Source organism: Labrus mixtus, chromosome 5 (assembly GCF_963584025.1).
Source record: "Labrus mixtus chromosome 5, fLabMix1.1, whole genome shotgun sequence".
Taxonomy (NCBI): domain Eukaryota; kingdom Metazoa; phylum Chordata; class Actinopteri; order Labriformes; family Labridae; genus Labrus; species Labrus mixtus.
Genome location: NC_083616.1, coordinates 5,583,495 through 5,606,515, shown reverse-complemented (window position 1 = coordinate 5,606,515; position 23,021 = coordinate 5,583,495). Strand labels below are relative to the sequence as shown.

The following is a 23,021-nucleotide window of genomic DNA, read 5'->3' as shown; positions in this document are numbered from 1 at the left end:
TTATTTGACGGACGCTTATTTGAAATGCAAGACTGGCTTTTCTTTCTGGTTCACTCATAGGGGAGCAGTTTCTGAAATCTTTGACACACGAACATAAAACCATCAACCCTAAAACACCTGAGCTAGCATGACAACCTCCAACTCTCCACCAAACCTGTCTCTGTTCTAATCAGCCCATCATGACCTGACCTGACCTTCCCTGCCCACCTGCTCACCAGTCTCTCACTAACAGTAATCCAAATCAAAGTCACCACAAAAACCATCTATGGATTTCCAACATTTTTCAGCTGTTCTTTTTCCAAAATACTTTAACTTGCAACTGAAGCAAGGGTTAAATGAAGCAGAGCTAGCTAGCAGCTGCATGCTAGCTGTAACTACTATAAGCCCAAAATACACAGCACATTACAGAAGTAGCTCTCATTCAGACCTTGACTAACAATATTAATGCATCTCAGACTGAAAGTTCTCTTATTCACCCTCCTCTTTATCCTAAATTATCCTCAATATTGAGCGCAACGATGATTCTTAGCAGTCTGTGATCAGCTGAAAACAACAGCATTCACTGCCTCCTCTGGTTATCTTTAACATCTCTAACATCCATTGTTAGCTGTCAAACAGCTGTTTTATTACATTTGGCAGAATATATTCCTCACTTGAGGTAACCCCTTGTCAAGGAAATGCTAGAGCTATATCAGTTTCTCATCCCACACATGTCGTCAGATGTTCAATCAAATGAATCAACAAACACACAAATCAAATTGCTGAAAAGGCAGAAGGCCAAAGGTCATCATCGCTGACATCATCAGAACCTCAGTACTTAAAGTTAAATTATGATTATGTTGGGAATTGGGAGTCAACATTTTACATGGGGGTTGATTAAGTCCTTGCTAGAAACCCCCCTATCTTTGCATATAAGATTATATCAATGAAACATTTATGAATGAATGCCTAAATATAAGTGTAGACAATTTCAGATATTCACATTCCATTCAGTCAAGTGACCACCATGGAGGGCAATATGAGCCCAGGAAAGTGGCGGCCACCATTGAAAACACTGTAGAACTGATTTTCTAACTATATTAAATGTCTTTTCTCTAATAGAAAGCATAAAAAGCCCCAAAATTAATCGTTGAAAATTAAAAAACACTTAGAAAATAATATCAATTACTTTTAACATAAATATGAGTCAGAATCTTTTTTTCTATCTATCCAGACTTACTTCTTCAATAAACATAAATATAAACAGCATAAAGTATCTCACACATTAAAGCCTCTGGTTTTATTTCAGGTATCCATTATTCATAATCAATGGCGATAACAGTAGAAATTAAAACAAGTTAAAGTTATTTAATTGGTATTAGTCTGGACTTTATTTTTACAGGTAGTTAGTAAGTAGACAGCAGTCAGCAGTGTTCTTCTTGACTAAGACAGCAATGCATAGGTAAGAGAAGGGGTTGGACTATAGGATAAAAATGCTTCCAGTGAATTTCTACATGGAGCTGCTGAATTAAAAAGGTGGATCCATCTATCATAATGTAGCTGTGAGCTGGAAGAGGCTGCAGAGGGTTGGGCTGCATCAGTGCATTATCTGGTGTGCAGTTTTAGATCTTAGCTAACAGAATGGAGGCAGCTATCAGCCAATAGAAAAGCCATTAGTAGCCCTGTTCTCCCCCTAAAAGTGTTAGCTTGAGGACAGCTATCAGTTTAACAGAAGTATACATGTACCACACCCAAACTGCCTGAGGGACTGAGACAGAACAAAACAGATTTAAACTGGAAGTTAATCTACACCACCTTAATTATGTTCTGGTTGTTTAAAATCGAAAATTGTTAACTTTGGTTAAAAAGCTGCTCTAGTAACTTTCCCATTTTTTATGCAGCCATCCAATCACATGCAGTAGGGTTAGAACAAAGCCATCACATCACACATTTTCAAATGCTGGACAACAGCAGGAATGAGGTATTCATTAATAATGCCGGTCTGAGAGTGTCCCACATAGACCAGCTGGACTGTCCTCTCTCCCAACATGCTATAGCCTTCTCCTAATCTAGAGCAAGTACTCTGCCTTGAGCAAGTAGCTTAGCTTCTGTGCAAACTCTGTATCTTAACAACAGGATGCAGCCAAACAACTCTGCTGAGGAAATGTGCACATCTAACAGAGCCATCCATCACTCCCAGATGAGGATTATAAGAAGAGCACAATTGGTACAACTGGTAAAACTCTCCATTTGTTTGGCAGACAATGACTGGCCAGGTGGTGTGGCCCAGGTTTAGGAACTGTGACATTAGCTGACATTTGAAATACACTATTCAGTGTTTCCCCTAGGTTGGAGTTGTAGCAGCGGTGGTGAGGTGGAACACATTTTTGAGTTGCATTTATTTTTTGAAAATTCTTGTAATTAAAATAATTCTTAATATTTATTTGACAAAATAATCAACCAACAACCACCCTATTGTCATAACCCGGCTCGTTGGTAATGGCAAATTACGATAGGAGTGCACCACCGCTGCTAGATGCATATAGGGGAAGCACTGCTATTTCTCATATAGAAAGTCTAACATACCCAAGCTCCCTAAAGTAAAATAATTTGATCCATTTGAAAAGTGCCAGAAATGACCCCCTTAGTTGTTTTGTATCCACTTTTCTTTGACCTCAATGAAAAAATGTGACAGGGTCAAAGAGAGGTATGAATAAGAGGATAGTAAAAGAGAACAAAGTTGATAAGAGAATCCAACTGCATTTGTAGTTCTCAAAAACTACAACCCAAAGAAGATGGACTACAAAGAGCACATCTGTTCTTCTTCTAACCATTGTTGTTTAATGCATTCAAAACAACATGAAAACCATGGTGATGAATATGACCTCCAAAAGGTGTTTACAGGTAATGAACCAGAATGACCCTGCAGGATGGACAGCTGTTAGACGCTGTGACAGTCTGAAGATCTGACAACATATTTCTAAATTTGAATTTGTTTTTTATCTCTGTCGTTGTTATATTGTCTTATTGTTCTTCTGTTTTTTCCTATTCATGCTTCATTTAGTTTTCTCTTGTTTCCAAGCTGTTAATATTATGATATTAATGAATCTAATTGGGACAGTCTTTGATGTGCCACTGTGATGCAATCAACCTTCAAATGTGCACTTTGGAGGCTGCAGCCATCGAATCAGGACATACCCACAGTCTTTTGTCCCTCTCGTTAACACTTGGTTGAATGGTTCTTTCAAGTCACCTCGCCCTAGCCTCTCCTGTGGAATTGTTTGCTTGTGGAACTGATTTAAAGGGCAGCTAACCTTGGTCTGAACATGAAATCTCTGTCTGCTTTTACTTAAACCTGCCCTGTGTCAGGTCATGCATTTGAGTCCATCACCTGTCATCCCTTAGGGTGTTACATAAGTAGGTTGTAGAGCAGGGTGAAGCAGCAAGACCGGATGGAAAGCAGCAGTGAGTGGTCTGCTGTGTATCTTGTTGTTGCTGTCCTGTAGCTGCCTTGTAAACATCCTGCTCCCCAGAGCTCCTCTCTGATAGCATCGTAGAGTCTGCCTGCTGTGTCCGGGTGAGTAGATATTGAGTCACAGGGGGAGGGTTGGTGTAACCGACCCTTACTGTTCCTGACAAACACCGAGAAAATCTGAAGGTGAAGCAAACAGTGCCCTCTTCTACGGGAAACAGGGACACCATCAGAGAGCAGCAATTATTTTTATTTGAGCATATCTTCAGATTTAATTATTTTAGTGATTTTTAAATGTTCTATTTTAATGTTTATTTTTCCTCTGTCATGATGCTTTTGATGTTCTGTGAAGTACTTTCAATTGCCTTGTTGTTGAAATATAAATAAACTTGCCTTGCCTTGCCAAATATAAGTTTTCACTTAGGTTTTTGAAAAGCTGTTTGTGGCATTCATCAGTCCCTTGCAGTATTTTCACACTGTTTTTGTCTCATGAGTTACCTGCTCTCTTCGCGTCAACAATCCCACCATGAAACATGATGCATTCTAAATCTCTAAATCTTCACATTTTCACCTTGGCTGTTCATCTCTCTTCTTTATCTACAAACATCTAACAACAAGACAAAAGCAGAGAGTTTTTTTTTTTGTCAAATCGATTGAAATTGTCCATATTTGTATCGATTTTCAGTGTATTGTTGATACATCTCTAAAAGCCAAAGTATAAAGAGAGAAAACACCTGGAAAGAATAATTATTTACCGCTACGCTCGAAGCAGTGTCCTGGCACACACAGTAAACGGTAAATGGACTTGAGCTTATAAAGCGCTTTTCTAGTCTTCCGACTACTCAAAGCGCTTTTACACTGCATGTCACACCCAACCATTCAAAACCTTTCACACACTGATGGTAGTGATCGCTATGTAGTATCATCCATCAGAAGCAACTTATCCCATTCATACACCGCCACGAAGCAGCAGGAGCAATTCGGGGTTAAGTGTCTTGCCCAAGGACACATTGGACATGCCCAGCTGGGGATCGAACGCTTGACCTTCCGGTTGAGAGGCGACGACCTTACCAACTGAGCCACAGCCGCAAGTGTCTTTCCTATTTTCCATTTATTCTGGCCCCTTCATAACTTTGCTTGACAGATATTCAGTTTTGATGTTTCTCCTTTAATGGGACACAACAGTAACAGTGCAGCATTATGTCAAGACGTCTTCATCAAATCTGCCCTGCATCACTCTGTCTGATTCAAAGGTCTCTGGTTCTTCTCCAATGTGTAGGTGATTTTGTAAACGTTTTCCATACACAGAGCTGTAATAAAACAACATGGCTGTCAGAAACAACAGTTTATGGCAGAGAGGTCTCAGGGTCTCCTAATGAGGAATTGACAGCCTGAGTTTTGCCCTCCATCCCCATCACAGAGTCACAGCGTTGGCAGAGACAGACGAGGAGCCCGTCTAGCCATGATGGATGGCCGCTCTGATGAAGAGGACACAGCTGGGTCCCACAGCGGCAGGAAATGAGACAGCCGTCAATCCTCCCTCGACAAATCAATCCGAGTATCCACCAATCATATTCAACCAGAGCAGCAACCTGTGCCCGAGGTCAGAGCGTATTACCCGTCTATTTGTGATCCAGCAGACAAGAAGAGGCGCTGTCAAGTGATGGATGAAGGAGTGGTTTTAACCCCCCAACCCTACTGCACCGTATGGAGTAATTCTGGATTAACAACTCCGTCTAATGGGGATTATTCATCATGCGAATGATGACAACAGCCGAGGCTGACGGAGCAAAGGTCTTAAATCTTAGAGAAGATGTTGGAGGGGAAGATGTTAATGGGAAGGCTTAGAGAGTGAACCAGAATCAACATAAAGAGCAGGAACATCAACTCAATGAGGAAAAGTGTAACTAGGACAACAAGCAGAAGTAGATACAGCAAATGATTAATTAAGTAATGCTAATTGGACTTGAGCTTGTATAGCGCTTTTCTAGTCTTCTGACTACTCAAATCGCTGACACACCAAGCAGACGGCAAAGAACTAGTGGACTGTGGCATCGGCGTACAACGCCTTTTGTACACGCCTCTGTTTCTGTTTTATTGCATTTAATATTTAAGAAAGCTCAATCACAATCATTTCTTTGTCATTGGTCATCATTGATAAGCAATAATGAATTTGTCGCTTCAAGAGAAGTTAAGAAGTTAAGTTGTTTCTCAGGTGACAACACCCATGCCTGCTGACTGTGTGCCTGCACACAGACCAAATCTGATTGGCCATCCCAGGTGCCATCCCAAAAATCCTAAACTGTGTGGCATGGCTATTAGCCCTGTCAAAGGTGTTGAAACCAATTATCTTGTGTTATAAAGTAGATGTTATTGGTGAAGTTAGAAAGGGTAAACAATTGGTATGTGTTTGTGGCCACCCCTTCATAAGTAAGTGGCCCAGTTTGGCCACCCCAGTCAAAAAATGATGGACACGCCCCTGTTCATATGAATTAAAATAACAAACAGAGAAGCAGAAACAGTGCACACTGAATCTCCATTACTTGTGTTAATTTGAATACTGGTTGCAGTCCCTCCATCAGTGACATTAAACACATTTTAAACAGTGTCAAATAAAAATGTAAACATAAGAAAGCTTATCGTAAGATAAAAAGAGTTAATTTGTAGTTCTGTTCTGCATCAGCGTCTCTGAGTCCAAAAGTTTTGTTTCAGCTGTGAATCAATTATTTGACATAAAGAAGCATCAAAGCAGCATCCTCCATCTACCACGCCTTTTCTTGCTCTCAGCAACCAAACTACCATCGATCGCTCCTCTCGAACTCTGTTCCTGTTTCAGCACGACGGGCAGAAAGTCACTGATAAACACACATTCTTCTTCCCACTACATCTGTTTAATTATTTAACCTATTGCATAATCGTTTCCCTGGTACAACACAAGCCTGAGTTTATGTCAATGGCAGAGCACTGTGATTTGTTTCATGCTAGCAGTCAGATTGCTGTGTTGTGGTTCTAATGGGAGTTGTGGCTGTGTGAGTCATCCTCCGCAGGCTCTTATGCTCTCCTCTAATCATCCCAGAGAGGAAGGGAGGGAGGGGAAGGAGCAGTCAGGAAGAACGGTGCTGTGTCTCAGGAAACGTGCACAGACCACGCTGCGTGCTGTCACAGACTGTTTGAACTATTCGATCAGGGCAGGTAAAATAAATATATGACAGTTATTTATTAAAATGTATTTTTTTGGCTGTAAGATGCTGCTCAAGAAACTGGAAAGTTAAATCTACACTTTTGTGTCTGCGTGTCTGACGAAAATGTGTCTCCTTAGGATATCTTATCCATTAAAGGTCACATATTATACTCCTTTACAACCAGTTTAAATAAGTCTCAGAGGTCCCCATAACATGTCTGTGAAGTTTCTTGTTATAAATCCACTCTGATCCTGTATTTGATCATGTCTATAAACCCCTCTATTTCAGCCCTGTTCAGAACAGGCTGTTTCTGTGTCTGTAGCTTTAAATGTAAATGAGATGTGTCTGACCACGCTCCCTCTCTGGAAGATGCTTGGGTGGTTGGGCTTTCGTAGACCATTCCCTATTGTTTAAGTTGTAAAGGCAGACTTATAGGGCAGAAGAAACACCTAGCTGTGGGAGTGTCAACCATCTGGGGGAGGGGTTACTGCCCTTTGTGATGTCATGAAGGGGAAATCTCTTGAGCACACATTTTCTGAAAAGTGGAGCAGGTAAAAGACAGAGAGGATGGACTTTTTTCATAATTGGGGGGTTTGTAGACAGACTAGAGACACATATTAGTGTTAGAAAAACACGGTAAAGTGAATTTAGCATAACATGTGACCTTTAAACTGATCATTTAAGTTGGAGATTTATTAAGAACAATTTTTATTACAGTGATCACTTAATAAAACTTAATTATTTTATCTAAAGGAAACAAAGATACTGAATACATCTAGATTGACATAACATAAAAACCTGCATTTCAATCATAAAAAATGTCATCCTGTGTGGATAGATGCTGTGCCCTCATCTTTCTTTTACTAGATGGATGATCTGCTAAAATCTAAAGTGTTAATTGTACCTGAAGCAAACTAGTAGAATAAAGAGGAGGGAGACACGGGTCAGATAAAACTCATCAATAACAGTATGTGAATTTAGTTTCTTTACATCTTATATTAGCTGAGGATCTAGACTGCCCTCAGAGAACATCGTCAGCTAAAAATGAATGAAAGGACGGTACTAATTCTGAGCAAAACCGGGTCCTGACTAGGTTAACTTTGCAAAGAAAGTTAGCGTGCTGAGATAGCAGCAAATGAGAGCCAACTTTGTGACGCTTAAAAAACACAGATTTTTAGACACAACCACACTCAAAGGACCCGATTTACCCTTTAATCTTACTTCAACACTTCAGCTCCTTCGCATTTTAATAGTCCTTTTTGTGTTTTTGCAGCATTTAGACTGAAAGCTAATGCTGCTTCTCAGTAAACTAAGTGGATATAACCGCCATGACTTCCACCGACATATTAAAAATAATTATACTGATAATTGAATTTAGGGTTGCACATGGTTTATACTTAGATAATGCAAAAACACTTTGAGACATCAATAATAAATAAAGAGTTATTATTGAAAGCCACAGGATAGGGGGTCCCTATGACCGACCCCCCCTTTAAACACTGGTAGATAGCTTTAAAACCCCAAAAATGGTGTTAAAGAACAACCTCTAAAATTCCACAACAGTAAACTCCACCCAGCTGGTTCGTTAGAAACATGAGGGTACCATGTTTAGTTTGGTGTAAGACTCACGTTATAGAGGATGTCCACCCATCCCTCCATGGTGATGCACTGGAACACTGTGAGAACGGCAAACAGGATGTTGTCAAAGTTGGTGATGCCGAAGCTGGGTCCGATCCAGTACTCCTTACAGACGGTGCCGTTAGCGCAGGTCCTGGCCGGGGCCTCCAGACCACAGGGGAAATCAGCTGCCTGCTCACCTACAGCCACAAACACACACAGACTCACACAGTCACACATGTACACAAAATCCTCTAGGTATTTTTAGAGAGGGCTGGGGATGTGTTCTGTTAAAGTTCCTCTCGTTCTAAGATGCTGAAATGACATGCTATCTTATGTTTGATACATGATACAAAGGATAACAACATTTAAAATAATTTAACACCATTTCCTGTTTTATTCAGAATGACTTACAATAAGAGTTCAGTTCAGACTGACCCTTTAATGATGACACAAACCAGTGACTGTGATCTGGACACAATTATATCACAGAGAGAAACATATTGGATTCACATTTTACAAACTCAAAGGTTGAATGTAGAATTGCTTTTGTGTTATTTTTATAATGAATTATTATCAGAGACAACAATATATGACGTTCCCATAGGTATTTATTCAGTACACTAATTTTTTTCAATCATTTTGTTACCTCTGATAACGATTTCAGCGAGATGATAAAGTGGAAACACTTCTACATGAGTTTTCAGTTTTTATATTGTTCATCTGATTTTGTCTTTACAGGAAGCTCATATTTACTCAGCTCTCTGGAGAGTGTTTAAACTACAGCACATTTTTCAGCTCTCTATTCCATTTTTTAAGGCTTTGTGTCGGATATTTCTGGAGGTTTTCACATATTTCCGTCAGCGCCTCTGTTTTTATGTCTTTACAGTTCTTCATTATATGATATATACTTTAAGTCTCCTTCATGAATATGTTCTGCTCTGAGGTGTTTTTCTTCCTCAGTGTAGTTTGATCCCTCTGTATTATGTGTACACACTGTTCACTGAGGTTTTGACAGATTTCAGTATAGTCAATGTGTATGGGTTGAGATCATTTTCTATGTGAAGCTGGGACATCATGCTGTTGCATTTCTGTATTTTTTATGATTGCTGTACTTATATTTCTGTGCATTTTTACTCATTGGTCTTTAAAATATAGCTCTAATCATTTGCTGTCATTTTACCAGTTTTGGGCTGTCAATATTCATATATTTAGTTTGAGATACTTCATTGTTTCTGATTACTGCGGTCGCACTTCCCTCATTTAAACATATCTGCAGGGTGATCTTTTGAGATGGATTCTAGTATGTCATTTATTTTTCTCTTTCCTGATCGCTGATTCAACTTTTACCAAAAACCATTCACACTAAAAGCTGATGACAAACGACTGTTACAAGTTTTTGTCATCCATAACAGATAAGGGGTCTATTTACGTTTAAGAGTTTAGTTTGTTTGCTGTTATCTAGAATAAATTGTAAACTTCAAAACAAAGTTTATTATGTACAGTGATTATTAAACATTTTTTGTTAAATTAAACTGCATAACATTTCTCACTTATTTTTGCACTTTATGCATCTTTCTCCTGTTTGTCTGTGTTTACACAAACACGTCTTATCCACCAAGTTTCTGCCCTTCTACCCGTATTTCCTGTTCATTTTCTGGTGTTATTTATTACAGTGTGGTTTTACCTTTTCCATCTCAGTGTTTGATCTTTTGCAGATTACTTTCCGGGTTTCAGTTCACCTTTAAACACCAATGCCAGATGTGTTTAAGAGTGCGGACACACTGCAGACATGCGCCGCCCAGCTCCACTGCTCACTGGTTGTCATGAATTGAGGGATCTTTAAGAAACAAACTGCACTCCATGAGGTGTATTTACTAAACAGTTTAACAGTATTGTCTTTGTATGGATAAATTTGACATAATGAGGGAGAATAGCTGTCTAAAAAGTCAAGCCGCCAGTCTGGTCTGATAGCTTCGAGCTATCCGCAAAGCATTCTGGGATAGCTCGCAGCTGGCAGTGTCACAGCTTGGCAGCTTTTCTCCTTCATTATATCAAAATCATGCGTTAGCAGAAGACAGTGATATAATATTTATCAAATTAATCTTGTGGGGTTCTGGATTTTATTAATACGATTCCTCCATTCAAGACAACAAGGGGGGCTTAGTGTCTCTATGCGTCCTGGATTTATGCAGTGTGTCCTCACCCTAAGACCTGACTGTTAAAGAGCACACCTTCCTGTTCTTCATTCTACCAGCATCAGGATGTCACTTTGTTTGTTTTGACCATCTTTTTATTTCCGCCGCTTAACCACACTCCACGCATCCTTCACTCACCCAGCAGCCGAGAACTTTAATAAACACTCTTCATAGTTTTCACATGTTCATTAGTTTTGTATCTTTTGTTTATTTTAAAGATTTCATTTTTTTTTTTTTTTTGTGCCTTTATTGGAGAGTTAGGACAGTGAGTCGGAAATCAGGGAAAGAGAGAGAGAGAGAGAGAGAGAGAGGGGAATGACATGAGGGAAAGTAGGAATCTAACCCGGGCTGGCCACTTGGAGGACTAAAGCCTATGTACATTGGGCACACGCACTACTAACCACTGTTCCAACAGCGTCTCTTTTTTTTGGTATCTTTTGTAAGGAACTTTACAATGTTTTAACTTTGTCACGTCTCATGTGTCAGATCAGAACTGATTAATACAATGAATAAATTTGACCTGACTATACTTGCCTAATTGACTGTCATCGATTGGTAACTTCTCCACTGTATAATGTTTACTTGAACTGTGCAATCTGTCTTTAAGCCTGTCAACAATTTGTTTAGACATGCATGCAATTCTGATACAAAAATAACATTATCTTTATTGAGCCTTATACATGCATATGCGATATTTACACCGCTCAACACTGCACATTTTGTGTATTTAAATTTGTAAATATTGTTCAAATTTCAGTCCCCTGTGTTTGTGTTTCATTTGGTACTTATTGCTCATTCTTCTGTGTCTATTTGACTGTAAGTTCTTATATATTTCTATATTTCCTACTGCTATATTGTGTTTCAGAGCAACTGTAACAATCACATTTCCCCTTCTGATTGATAAAGGAATTCTAATTCTGATTGACGAGCCATTGTAAGATGTTTTATCTATTGTTGTCCAGCAGGTGCTCGACAAACTGCATCACAGAGATATTCTGAGTATGTGGACAGACTCATGTTTTTATCTTTAGGGATTTGTGTCTGATATCTATATGTGTAAGTCAGTTATATGATTTTCTGTTTGCATGTCTTCCACTGGATTTAATTTCAGTTAAATCAAATCTCGGATTTAAACATAACTCACCTCTTATACCGCATTGGAGCTTTATCATTTCCTACAAACTACAGCTGCACAATGAAACACAATAGTAGGCAGGATGGAGGATACAGTTTTACTGCTAAATAAAACATTCACTGCATCCCAGCTTCCACACACAGAGTCCCTGTAGTGTTCTGTGTAGAGGAGTGTCGGTGTGGATCTGTCTGGCAGCGAAGTTTGAATAAATTCAACTTCTCTGCATTTAAATTATTAGAATAAAATGCAGTTTGACTTCTAACAGCATTCATGGTGGGATATACTGTATCTGAAACAATGTGGACAAAGGTCATTCTGCACACTGATACACTTTAGTTCGATAATGCTGCTAGGTGTTTCGGTCACTCTTAACGCTGCCCTTGTGTCCTGAGCCATGAAATAGGATTGATTAAGGTTTTAATCATATTACGGCGAGCTGAACACCCCAGAGCCTGTTTCCCCCTTGTCATCCTCTTACTCACCCGTGTCGATCCTGAAGCAGGTGCGGTGGAACTTGCCCATGTAGAAGTCCAGGCCAATGATGGCAAACATGAGGATGGCGAAGAAGAGCAGCAGGCCGATCTGCAGCAGAGGTACCATGGCTTTCATAATGGACTTCAACACTACTTGAAGACCTGGTGAAGACAAAGAGAAAACACAGATGATTTAAAGTGTTTCTGTTTTGCCTCTTTTGAAAAAGCTGTTGCCTCACTATCTTTAAAACTACCAGACTCCATTAATCAAAAAAAAATCCTGTGACCATTAAAAACACAAAGTCTCACATTAAGATGCACTAACCAAATGATTGAAGCAGAAGTAAATGGTACATATACTTGTGCTTGAATAATGCTTTTCTAGTCTTTTAAATACTCAAAGCGCTTTTACACAATAGGTCATTCACACACTGATGTCAGAGGCTGCTATTTAAAGAGTCCATCAGTATTAACCAATCCATTAATACACATTCACTGATGCAGCAGCAACTTGGGGAGCTGGGGATCGAGCCCCTGACCCCCTCCCGGTTGAGAGCAGACAGACACTGATCCACAGCCGCCCCTAGTAGACCCACAGCTCCTATTACTATCATTCTATATTCTACCCTTCCAACTTTTTATGTAAAACCAATAAATCTGCTTTCTGCAGGCGTCTTTAGTGTTGAGCCAACATCCTGACCCTCTCAGTTTGCATAAAATCTCTTTGACAGTGCTGTACTGTTATTTTTATTAATATTGTTATGAGTGTAAGTAGTCAGAAGAGATGTGATAAAATGAGAAGTTGACTTACTTGGAATGCCAGAGACCAGTTTGAGTGGTCGTAGTACTCTCACGGCCCGCAGCGTTCGTAGATCAAAATCTGCCCCCACAGTGGCCAGGATCCTGCACACATCAACAACAACAACAACAACAACAACAAGAGCAGGGGTCAGGATTGAAAGGTTTTCTGTTTGTCTTAAAATATCTGCAGAACAGATTGTTATTTAAATGTCCTCATATCAAATCCCTTATTAGGTTGATACAAACTGCAAAGCAACGAGACAATGTTGGCGAAAGTTTTGCATTCCTGTGTTTCTCACAATTTAAACAAAACACAGCACTCACTCTTTTTTTTCAGTTCAGCTACACACCAAACTCTTATACCAGCACACATGAGGGTTGTGTTTTAATTGATTTTAGGTCAAATATGTATTTTATAGGACTGCAGTCAGTTTGGTGTCAGCAGCAGTTTGTCTCACAGATCCTGAAGCCGAGTTGAAAGATGCATTGATGATATTTGGTCCAGTGAGGAGGAGATCTCTGGTATTCATCTTTCATGATCCTTTCATACTGAAGAGTCCACACATGTTCTGTGAAGCTTACAGTCTGACATTATGTTGCTCCTACACCTCACATAACTAAGAAAAATGTTCAGATATTCAAATAACAACATTCAAATTTAGGGTGGTCTTTACGGATGATTTGAATAGATGACTTTTAATGAGGGGAGACGTTTATTAATCCATAAAGTTACCGTGCATAATAATAAAGTACCTCCATCTGACTGCACAGTAAGATTGTCAGAATTGCCCATGGAGTGAATGATTAGCCCAAAGAAATGGATTATTGGAAGTTATGAATCTATTTAAATCTATTCTTGATTTTCTACAAAAATCGATTTTCCTCCTCTTCATCCATCCTTTAATCCTCTCCTTGATGACCACTGGCTGTGAATACTGCAAACATGTAGTCTGCCCTGCTATCACGTTTAGACCCACTGGAGACAGTATATCACATCATATGACACAACAAACACTTGAATGTAATCTGAGAGAGCAGCGTGAATACAATCCTGTCCAGACCTCAGTGGGGCTGCCAACCCCATTCAGTGTGCATCAATCAGGAAGCACAACATGTACCAAAGCAATGCTCCTGTGTTTCTCCTCATGTGTGTTTCTGTGAAAATGTTACAGAAAATTAAAGAAAATCAGCAGTTTAAAATGTGAATCATTCAAAGCACTGTAGAAGATTTTGCTTAAATTGAGTCTTTCTGGTGTGTGTGTGCGTGTGTGTGTGTGTGTGTGTGTGTGTGTGTGTGTGTGGGGGGGGGGGGGTCTGCTCCTCAAGACACTTCAGCCACACATCCTCTGTTCCTCCTGCTCCTACCATCTGCCTGCACCTCACGCATATTCACAGTCTTGTTTTCTACAGGGAGAGGAATATGTAAGGCACACTGACCTTGTGAATTTATATTCATCTTATGTTCAAATAATGTGCCATCGAGCCACAGAAGATCAAAAGAAGAGACGTACAGTCTGCAGGAGTGCAGATGAAAGGAGAGAAGTTGTGGCTTCTGTTTTGAAAGGGGAGAAAGAAAAGGCTCAGACAGAATCTGAGAGAGGGGAAGAATCAGAGTCTCTCATCCGTCTAACGAGGGAGCGCACAGGTCAAGAGTTGTGGTAGAGATGCTGGAGCTATTGCTATCTTTATAACACCGATGTCATTTGAAGATAGTTGTATTTACGTTTGCAGGGACCGACTTTCACGAGCTCTATTCCGACTGACAGTCTGCCCTGGCTGGGACACCAATTATTACACCGCTGTAGAATCAATATGAATGTACAAAGACATAACGACAGTGGAGCATCGCTGAGGCGCTGTTACAGAATCGCACTCTGAAAGGGGCTCGACTGTGATCAAGAAAAAAGTACAGATTCTTCCTTTAAGTACTTTGGTCATTCAGGAACACATTGTTGGAGCTTGCAGCCAGAACATTTTCTTCTTGATATTACAATAACTGGACAAGTATCATGGTCAGGATAAAAGGGAGGAGAAGATATGTGTACACGGTAATATTGGATGTCTTACATAAAAATGTTGACTTTTAACAGACTTCTATTCATTTTACTAAAAAGCTGAATTTCCATTCAAGCCTGATCCTCTTGGAAACACATAATAGCCTTAAAGGAGTCTCATTATAATCCTCGGGGTGCAGTAAAAACAAGTTATTATTTCCGATCACAACATCTGTTTCTGCGTCTGCCCTGCATTGTCACAGTATAACATTATTTTATAGTCATTTATATATATTTCTGTGTCTTCTAGGTTTTTCAAAGAAGGGCCGTGAGAAAGAGAAAAAGATGTGATAATTATTGAAAGTTAAAACAAGAAAGCCTTCATCGTCTCACTGCTGATTAATCCAAGTTTAATACCCTCTCTGCTGGACCTCTGCTAATTACACAAGTAAGAGAGACGGATTGAGCAGAGGGAACAGCCAGAGTGTATCTAACCATGTGAAAAATAAATCACCTAACATATCTGTAAGGCACATAATCAAACTGACTAGTCTCTACAGCAGATTTGTTTTTACACACTCAACAAAATCCTGTCAGCTTCTGACAAAGTGTGATTTTTTTTTAAATTGAATTTTATTTAACAGACTTTATATGAAAATTCTGGTTTTACACTCTGCTATTGAGAGTCCTGTTTTTCACACACAAAGGCCCGAATTACACACACGTGAACAAACAGGAGCTTTAATGGGGCGATGTCAGAGTGGGGCTGCACAGGGAGCACACAGGGAGTGCCTTGCTCAAGGGCAGGACGGCAGTACTCGGGAAGTGAACAGGCACTTCTCAGCTACAAAACCAACTTCCGTACTTCTGGTCCACACCAGGACTTGAACTGGTGTTCTGCCGCTCCCATTCCAAGTCCCTACAGACTGAGCTACTGTCACAAATGAACAAGCTTGATCTCTAAATGAGTGGAAAGAAATCCTCCAATTTCAAAATGAATGACAGAGATTTAAGTGGATTTTCTCAAGTAGAAATACAAATGTGATATGATCATTTAAAATTCAGAGTTGAATCAAAGAAAACCATTTTGCTCATTCACAAGGAACTCAATTTGTTTTATACTCTGTAAATAAAGAGTGGAGGCAGATCTGCTGACGAGGTTACTGTACACATGACAGACTAGAGGACGATTCATTTTACACAATTCTGAATCGATTCAAAACATCCTGAAATAGATTTTTCAAAACGTACTTTTACTGGGTATAATTTAACTAACAGCCAGTTTTAGCACAACTGAGCGCACACCTTCCAGTACACCGGGTGTGTCGTCCTGGCTTGTCCATGTTGCTAACTTTAGCTAACTCTCAGTGTCGGTAATATTTGGCTGTGTCCAACATAATAATGTACTGCCTGTCTCTGCACAATGCACATGAAATATATCCAGAAATAAGCAGCCCTAACAAATATGAAATGTATTGTGAATCAGAAAGCTGTTTGAATTGAGAATTGATTTTGAATTGAATGGTGACCCCACAATCAAACTCAAATTGTGATAGTAAAAGATTCACACCTCTAACAGACATGACTCTGCTTAAAAATGTGTTCATCCTAAAACCCATTACAAAGAAGTTGGGCAACTCATTTTGAAAGTAAAGTATCAATTTTACTGTGTTTATTCAGTGTATTACAGAGTTTGACATTCACCATGTCCAAAATGTTTGCCTACACCGCCAGCTCTTAGCAACATTTCAGTAACACAAACATACCAGTTTCTTAGTGTGAGAGTGCCTGGGCAACTTTAGCAGAAAAACTCATAACGCAGCTGGACTGAATCTTGTTTTTCTGTTCTTGCTTTCATTGCTTTTGGACTTTAAGAACTCAAGAATTCTTCTATTCTTTTCAGCTTCAGTGATTAGCTCTGCAGCTACAGGTGACCCAGAATCTCATACATTTGAAGAAATCACAGATAAGATGGTGAAGAAAGTGTTTTTTAATGAACTTTATTTTATTCTGTTTGAAATTTAAATAATATAAAGAGTGTAATGTTTGACTGGCACAATGAAGGGAGGAAGGGAGCCAGAGGAAGAGAGTGTAAAGCAGAGTCATGGACGATGAAATACAATAAATGAACTGACACTGACTGTGACAAGCTACATCACCTGTGAATAATTGATTACTCCCAGGAAGACGATCACATTGTACCCAAATATTAAGCCCTGGGTCGACAAATCTCTCAAGACAGTTCTGACTCTGAGTCAGAAAAAGCTTTACGTAGGGTGACTCTCATCAATACAGAGTTGCTCAAAAGATGGTGAAAAAATAAAAAAGCTGGCCAAAATGTGATTGAAAGACGAGGTAGAAGACCACCTTAAGAGTGATCATCCTCGCTGTGCATGAGGGGGAATTATATGGCGGATACCCAGGACAAAAAAGGAGATGTAAAACCTAAGCCTGATTGTGTTCTAGCAGAGGAATTAGACCAGCATTCTTTGAGATTTGATTCACACGATTTTACTGATGAACTGGCAGAATTAAGGCTTCTTCAGACGGCAGTCAGATACACATTGATAAACTGTCTGAGATAACTATTGAATAGACAAATGTCAGGAAAGGTCATGGGCCTGATTAAATCAGCGGCTGACTACAGCGGCTAAAATCAGAAGTTCCTGCATTGTGAGCAGAATCCACTGTTGCCCCAGTAGCCAAGGCTAAATCCCCAAAATGTTTTGAATATTTATCTTGAACCCCGCAGCTGCAGGGCAAAAAGAATTTAGGAAAGTGGAGGACACCAGTAACCACCCTGTATAGAGCTGCAGCACAGGTTAGTTCATTATTCATCTCTTTAAAACGATGCATGTTTAATTCACTTGACAACCGCAGTGAAACTGAGGTATTAAGATAAACTGCAAGATCTGGGCACTTGGGACATTCATACAGCAGATGGGACACTATTTCAATCACTAAAAAGTCCTCACCAGAATGTCACTTTGGTGATGTTTACTTGTATTTACTGTCCTTTCCTTTACACCACTGACAGGATGAAAGCCTAGTGCGGACAGCTTGATGTATTTTGGATGTGGTTGGGTCAATGATGCTGCCGTTTGGAAAGTCAAGGACAATAAATTCTTCATCATCAAACATAGCTGAGTGCTAATGAGCTAACACTAGCTAGTTACGATAGTATCAGGATCACTGTCAGCTAGTGTTGTAGTTAAGACCACACTAACCGAGATCAAGACATACCCGAGACCAGAGTGCTGCAAGACCAAGACCAAGACCAAGACCAAGACAGGGCGAGACAGAGACAAGACAAAGACCATAAAATATGAATGGAAAAAATCATTAATTTGTGTGCAGCAGGCATTTCACTTACTTCGACCGTCACTCAAGGAAGTTATTTGTTCTTTTAGAAAAGGGCGATTTCCTTCTAATCACAGTAATAACGTGGAAAATAGCCTTTTAGTGGTAGTCATGACTGGTTTTGATTTAAAATCCTTTAAAATCCAAGATCGATTTGAGAACCACAACACTGCTGTCAGCTGTCACTTTCAAGTTACAACATTATTTCATGTGCAGGGGTTGGAGAAGTCTATTAATTTGTCCAGGTCTAACAGCATTAATCCACAATCACCTCCTCTGTTTTCTTTTTCAGATGGGATTCTGTAGAAGTACAAACCTGGTTTGTCTCCTCGTCTGTAACACTTTTGTTGACAATAGATAAATAAATACAATGAAAACTGGTTTGCAGCCGAGACTGGCAACTTCACTTAGTGTACAGCAATGGAAAGCTTTTCTTGCTCGCCATGTGGGCGGTTCCATATAATATATAATACGTGTGTGACATCACGTGAAAGCTATCCATTTGTTATTCAAGCAAGGAAAAAGGGGGAGGGGGGTATTTATGTCTTTGTGCATCTTTTATGATGTGTTTGACCTGTTGCCGATTCTTTTTGCAAACCAAATTGCCGCTCAGCCCAGGGGAAATAAAGATTTTGCACTCTAATCCAATCCATAACCATTAAAGTCAATGTTAAACTCCTGTGTTCTGTTTTGTGAGTCTGGCGACTTTAACACGAGAACGACCAGCATTCTATCACTACTAGAAAGGCCATAGTTTACAAATTATTTGCATATCATTTAATAATCAATATGAAATATAAGAATAAATGGATCTGTAATGTTGTGAAAGGTATAATAAACTTCAGGACACTAAACATTAAATTCTAATGAATTTGAAATTTGAATAGGTTAAAGACAACCACGGGAACAGCAGCCGGCGTTTTTTGCAAATGGGAATGATCTCTATATCATTCTCAGGTTCAATCTCAGAGCCAGTGTCAGATGAAGTTTCGAGAGACCAGGAGACATCACTTTCCGTATCCGAACCTGCGCCTCCATCAGACTCTGCCTCATCAAGGCTCTGGAGCATGGCTAAAGCCTCTGTGTCAGCAATCCTCCTCCTTCCTGACATTTCTATTCTGTTCTAAATCAGATCCTAATTTACTCTATTCTGCCTTTTCAATGTTGATTAATTCAAATGTATGTCTCCTATTCTTTCTATATGGTTTTAGGCGGGTAAGCTTTCTTTCCTCCTTGGCTCGAGCGTTATAAACAATAGTTGCTAGGCAACAGCGATGCGCACCTTCAAGTAGTGGTGGGCGATATAACGATCTTAGATCGTGAAGGATTTTAACTTGCTGATGATCTGCCAAAGCAGAGAGATAGTAGAACCGGGCTAATGTGTTTATTTTATCATGCTGCAGTTTATGCTCCTACACAGACACCTTTTTTGCTCCGCAGCGGTGAAAACGAAACTTAAAAGTAAAGTCCGCAAAAACAACTCCATCTCGGTTATATGCAACTGTTCTGATATTTTTCCAAACCGACACGTTGTGAGCAACAGTTAACGTATCTGCATAGTGTGCACAGTTAAGATTAGTCTACATCTCAGATAGCGACACGGAGAGACATTAACAGTCAGAGACAGACAGAGCGGAGCTCAGACAGTCAGTGGAGATATAACCCCGGTGTTTCAAATGTTGCTGTCTGTGTTTTCTGCTCTCTCTCAGTTTTTAAAAGTTACTTATCAAGCCTCTCCACCCGAAGCTCACCTGTTGTGATAACGGAAAGATATTTCTGTTGCTAAAGATGTTCAGGGTGAGAGACCTCCAGACCTCCTACAAAGATGTTTTTCAAATAGATTAAACTTGTCAGCGCAGTTTTTATGCATTTAAAAACATTATACAGGGAAATAAGTTTGGTTGAACTGGTCAGAAACTTACAAATTTGTCTAAAGAACAGTATGAAAAAAATCGTGATAAAATCATGATATTTGCCAAAAAGAAAATCGTGATATGATATTTTTCCCATATCGCCCACCTCTACCTTCAAGAGCGGGAAAAAGTAATGAATACTGAAATGATACACTGGCTATAATGCATGCAGTCAATATGACCGCTATGGACTTTCAAGGTAGAAATACTCAAAACTCTTTTGTGTTTTTGATAAAATAACAATGCTAAAATATAGACACATTTAGGAAAAGTCACGGTCCTGTAGTTACATAGGTTTTATTTTAAGTAAGTTATTACATTGCAAAATTTAAAAAAAACTGGTTTTGTTTACTGCTTTGATTCATAATAAACTTAATGAAGTACAGATTTCAAATGATGAGGAAGATCCAGTGAGAATACTGTCAGAGCTTTTGTTGGCTTTATTAAAGATCAGTTAAATGTGTTGGTACATTTTTTAAAGGTAAATAGTTTAATAGCCTTTATAAATTCAACAGCAGAATTATTGAGCACTACAGAGGTGTGATCATGCATTCTGCTTGCAAAGCTAAACTCAGACGACATGAAAGAAAATATGAGTGAGACAAATGAGCTCTTTTGATTAATTAGTAAAAGCTGTTTGTTTACAACTCCTGAAGACAGATCTGAGGGGGGGAAACAGTCCTCTTTTACCTGAGATAACAGGGGAGCACTTTGTGTTCATTGTACCGTTTACTAAGATTGGTTGGAGCACTGCTGTACGCTCTGCAGCCACAGTAAGGTCGTCTTTGTCCTGTGTAACATTTCTGACAGCTGCTGAATTCTGCATCTCATTGACTTTAAATATCCTGACTTATATGTATTAATATAAGCAGAGTGATGTGGCAAAGCAGAACAAGATGTCCAACAATCACTTCCTTGACTGATGAAAACTACAGGAGCTCTCAAACACAGCTGAGCTCCAACAAGCTGCAAACAATAGCAAGTACTGTCACCAATAATTTAATAAATTCTTACTGTTCTTTTTTTGTGTGTGATAGTGCCTTTTCTGGACCGACTGTATAATTAAGTCTGAAGGAATATTTCACCATTTTCTTTCTTGCTGTGATCAGACGTTTGTCCCCCTTCTGGTATAGTTACAGCTTGCAGCATGTTATCATAATTACAAGAAACAGGGCTAGCATTGCTCTGTCCAAATGTAATTATATTTTTACATAATACAATATGTTAGGACTGAACGTTGCCGCTTAGTTTCAAAAACGTAAACCAAGGGCCACCAGTGGCCTAGTGGTCAGTTTGCGCACCCTATGTACAGAGGATACAGCCCGGGTTTGAATCCGACCCCTTACTCCTTTGCCGCATGTCATTGCCCACTCTCTCTCCCTGATTTCCGACTCTATCTACTGTAATAATAATACAAATAAATCTTACAAAAACTATATATGATTTATTAGTTATATAACAGTTTATAACATTTTCTTATCAGTTTATCGCCTCCATTTCTTTGGTCAAGTCTTCTTGAATAATTATGGTACCATTTAGATTTAGATTTAGATTTAGAAACCAATGGGTGATCTTATAAGCTACATTAAAATCTTAAACAAATACAACTTAATGGTGGAGTACACTTGTTTCTTTATGTTTGCATTAACTGTTTTATAGTTTTGTGTTTTCTCTCAAGACTGTGGCTCAGTTGGTAGAGTCAGTTATCTCTCAATCTGAAGGTCGGGGTTCAATGTCCCGTCGATGTAAACACAATGTTATACGTCTCAGACATCATCACAGCCAGGGCGTCTCTCTCATTGTAGACAGTCATGACTCAGAGAGATATTTACAGATATACTTGATTTCTGCTGTATTTATGTGTTGACTGTCACACATTCTGCCATTAAGGAGGACATTTATGATACCTACAAATTCACTCCATTCTTATATAAAAGGAACTGTAAAAAACATAAATCTAAAAATTGTCTAAACTACAAGCAAATAAAAATAAATGGTTTAAGAAAAGCTTTTGTGATTACCTCAGAAGTTTGAAATGAGAACTCAGAGATATGAGTTGAGTTTAATTCATAATGTTTTATTTTTATTTATTCCTGAATAAAATGTTATCGGGAAACAACCAAATGTAAAGATTTATAGTTTATAAATGTTTAAAATCTGCTTTTCTGTACATTTCAGAGTACTCGCCTGAAATTTGGAAGAGCCACAGCCCCCTGGAGATGCTTACGTATCCCAAAGTCGATAGTAATCTGGCTGATAAACTGGCTGATAGAATTAGGAGTACCTATATCAGACAGCCGGTGGGACCAAATTCTTAAGATGGTTCACTCGTCCTCCATGTGTGCTAGGCACAGCTTATTACAATGTAAGGTTCTTTTCAGAGTGCACTACACAAACGCTCGGCTGGCGAAGATTTACCCAGGCACCAGTGACAGTTGTAATAGGTGTAGGCAGTCACCTGCTAATCACACACACATGTTTTGGTCCTGTCCGAGCCTCACTGGCTTTTGGCGCCAAATTTTGTTTCGTTTTGTTTTGTTTTTTATCGACTTGTTTTAATCTCTCCTATCTTATTTGTAATTTCAATAGTGGTCATGTTTTTGTGTTTTTTGTTTCTCATAACAATGGGTGGGAAGGGATAACAAGTTTACCTCGATACACTATATGTGTCATGTACTGCTGATTTAAAAATCTAATAAAAAGATTTATAAAAAATAAAAATAAATCTGCTACAACTAATGACAAACAGTTACAAATAAAGTATGGCAAAAATGACATTTGGATGGCTGTCTTATGAGAGCCATGGATGGAGCAGGAGCTGATCCAGGGAGGGACGCTGCTGAGGGTCTTGAGACAGAATCAGCTGCAGAAAGGCCTGACAACTTTGAGACAACTCC

General features: G+C 39.2%; 1 protein-coding gene across 1 annotated transcript in view; it reads right to left on the bottom strand.

Moving 5' to 3' along the window:
• cacna1ba (calcium channel, voltage-dependent, N type, alpha 1B subunit, a) overlaps positions 1-23,021 on the bottom strand; it is a 151,377-nt gene that overhangs the window by 91,788 nt on the left and 36,568 nt on the right. The window contains exons 3-5 of the mRNA XM_061037453.1: positions 12,868-12,959; positions 12,066-12,218; positions 8,263-8,450 (exon numbers count right to left, since the gene is read on the bottom strand). Of these exons, the coding sequence (XP_060893436.1) occupies positions 8,263-8,450; positions 12,066-12,218; positions 12,868-12,959 (433 nt within the window). The remainder of the gene's footprint in view (positions 1-8,262; positions 8,451-12,065; positions 12,219-12,867; positions 12,960-23,021) is intronic.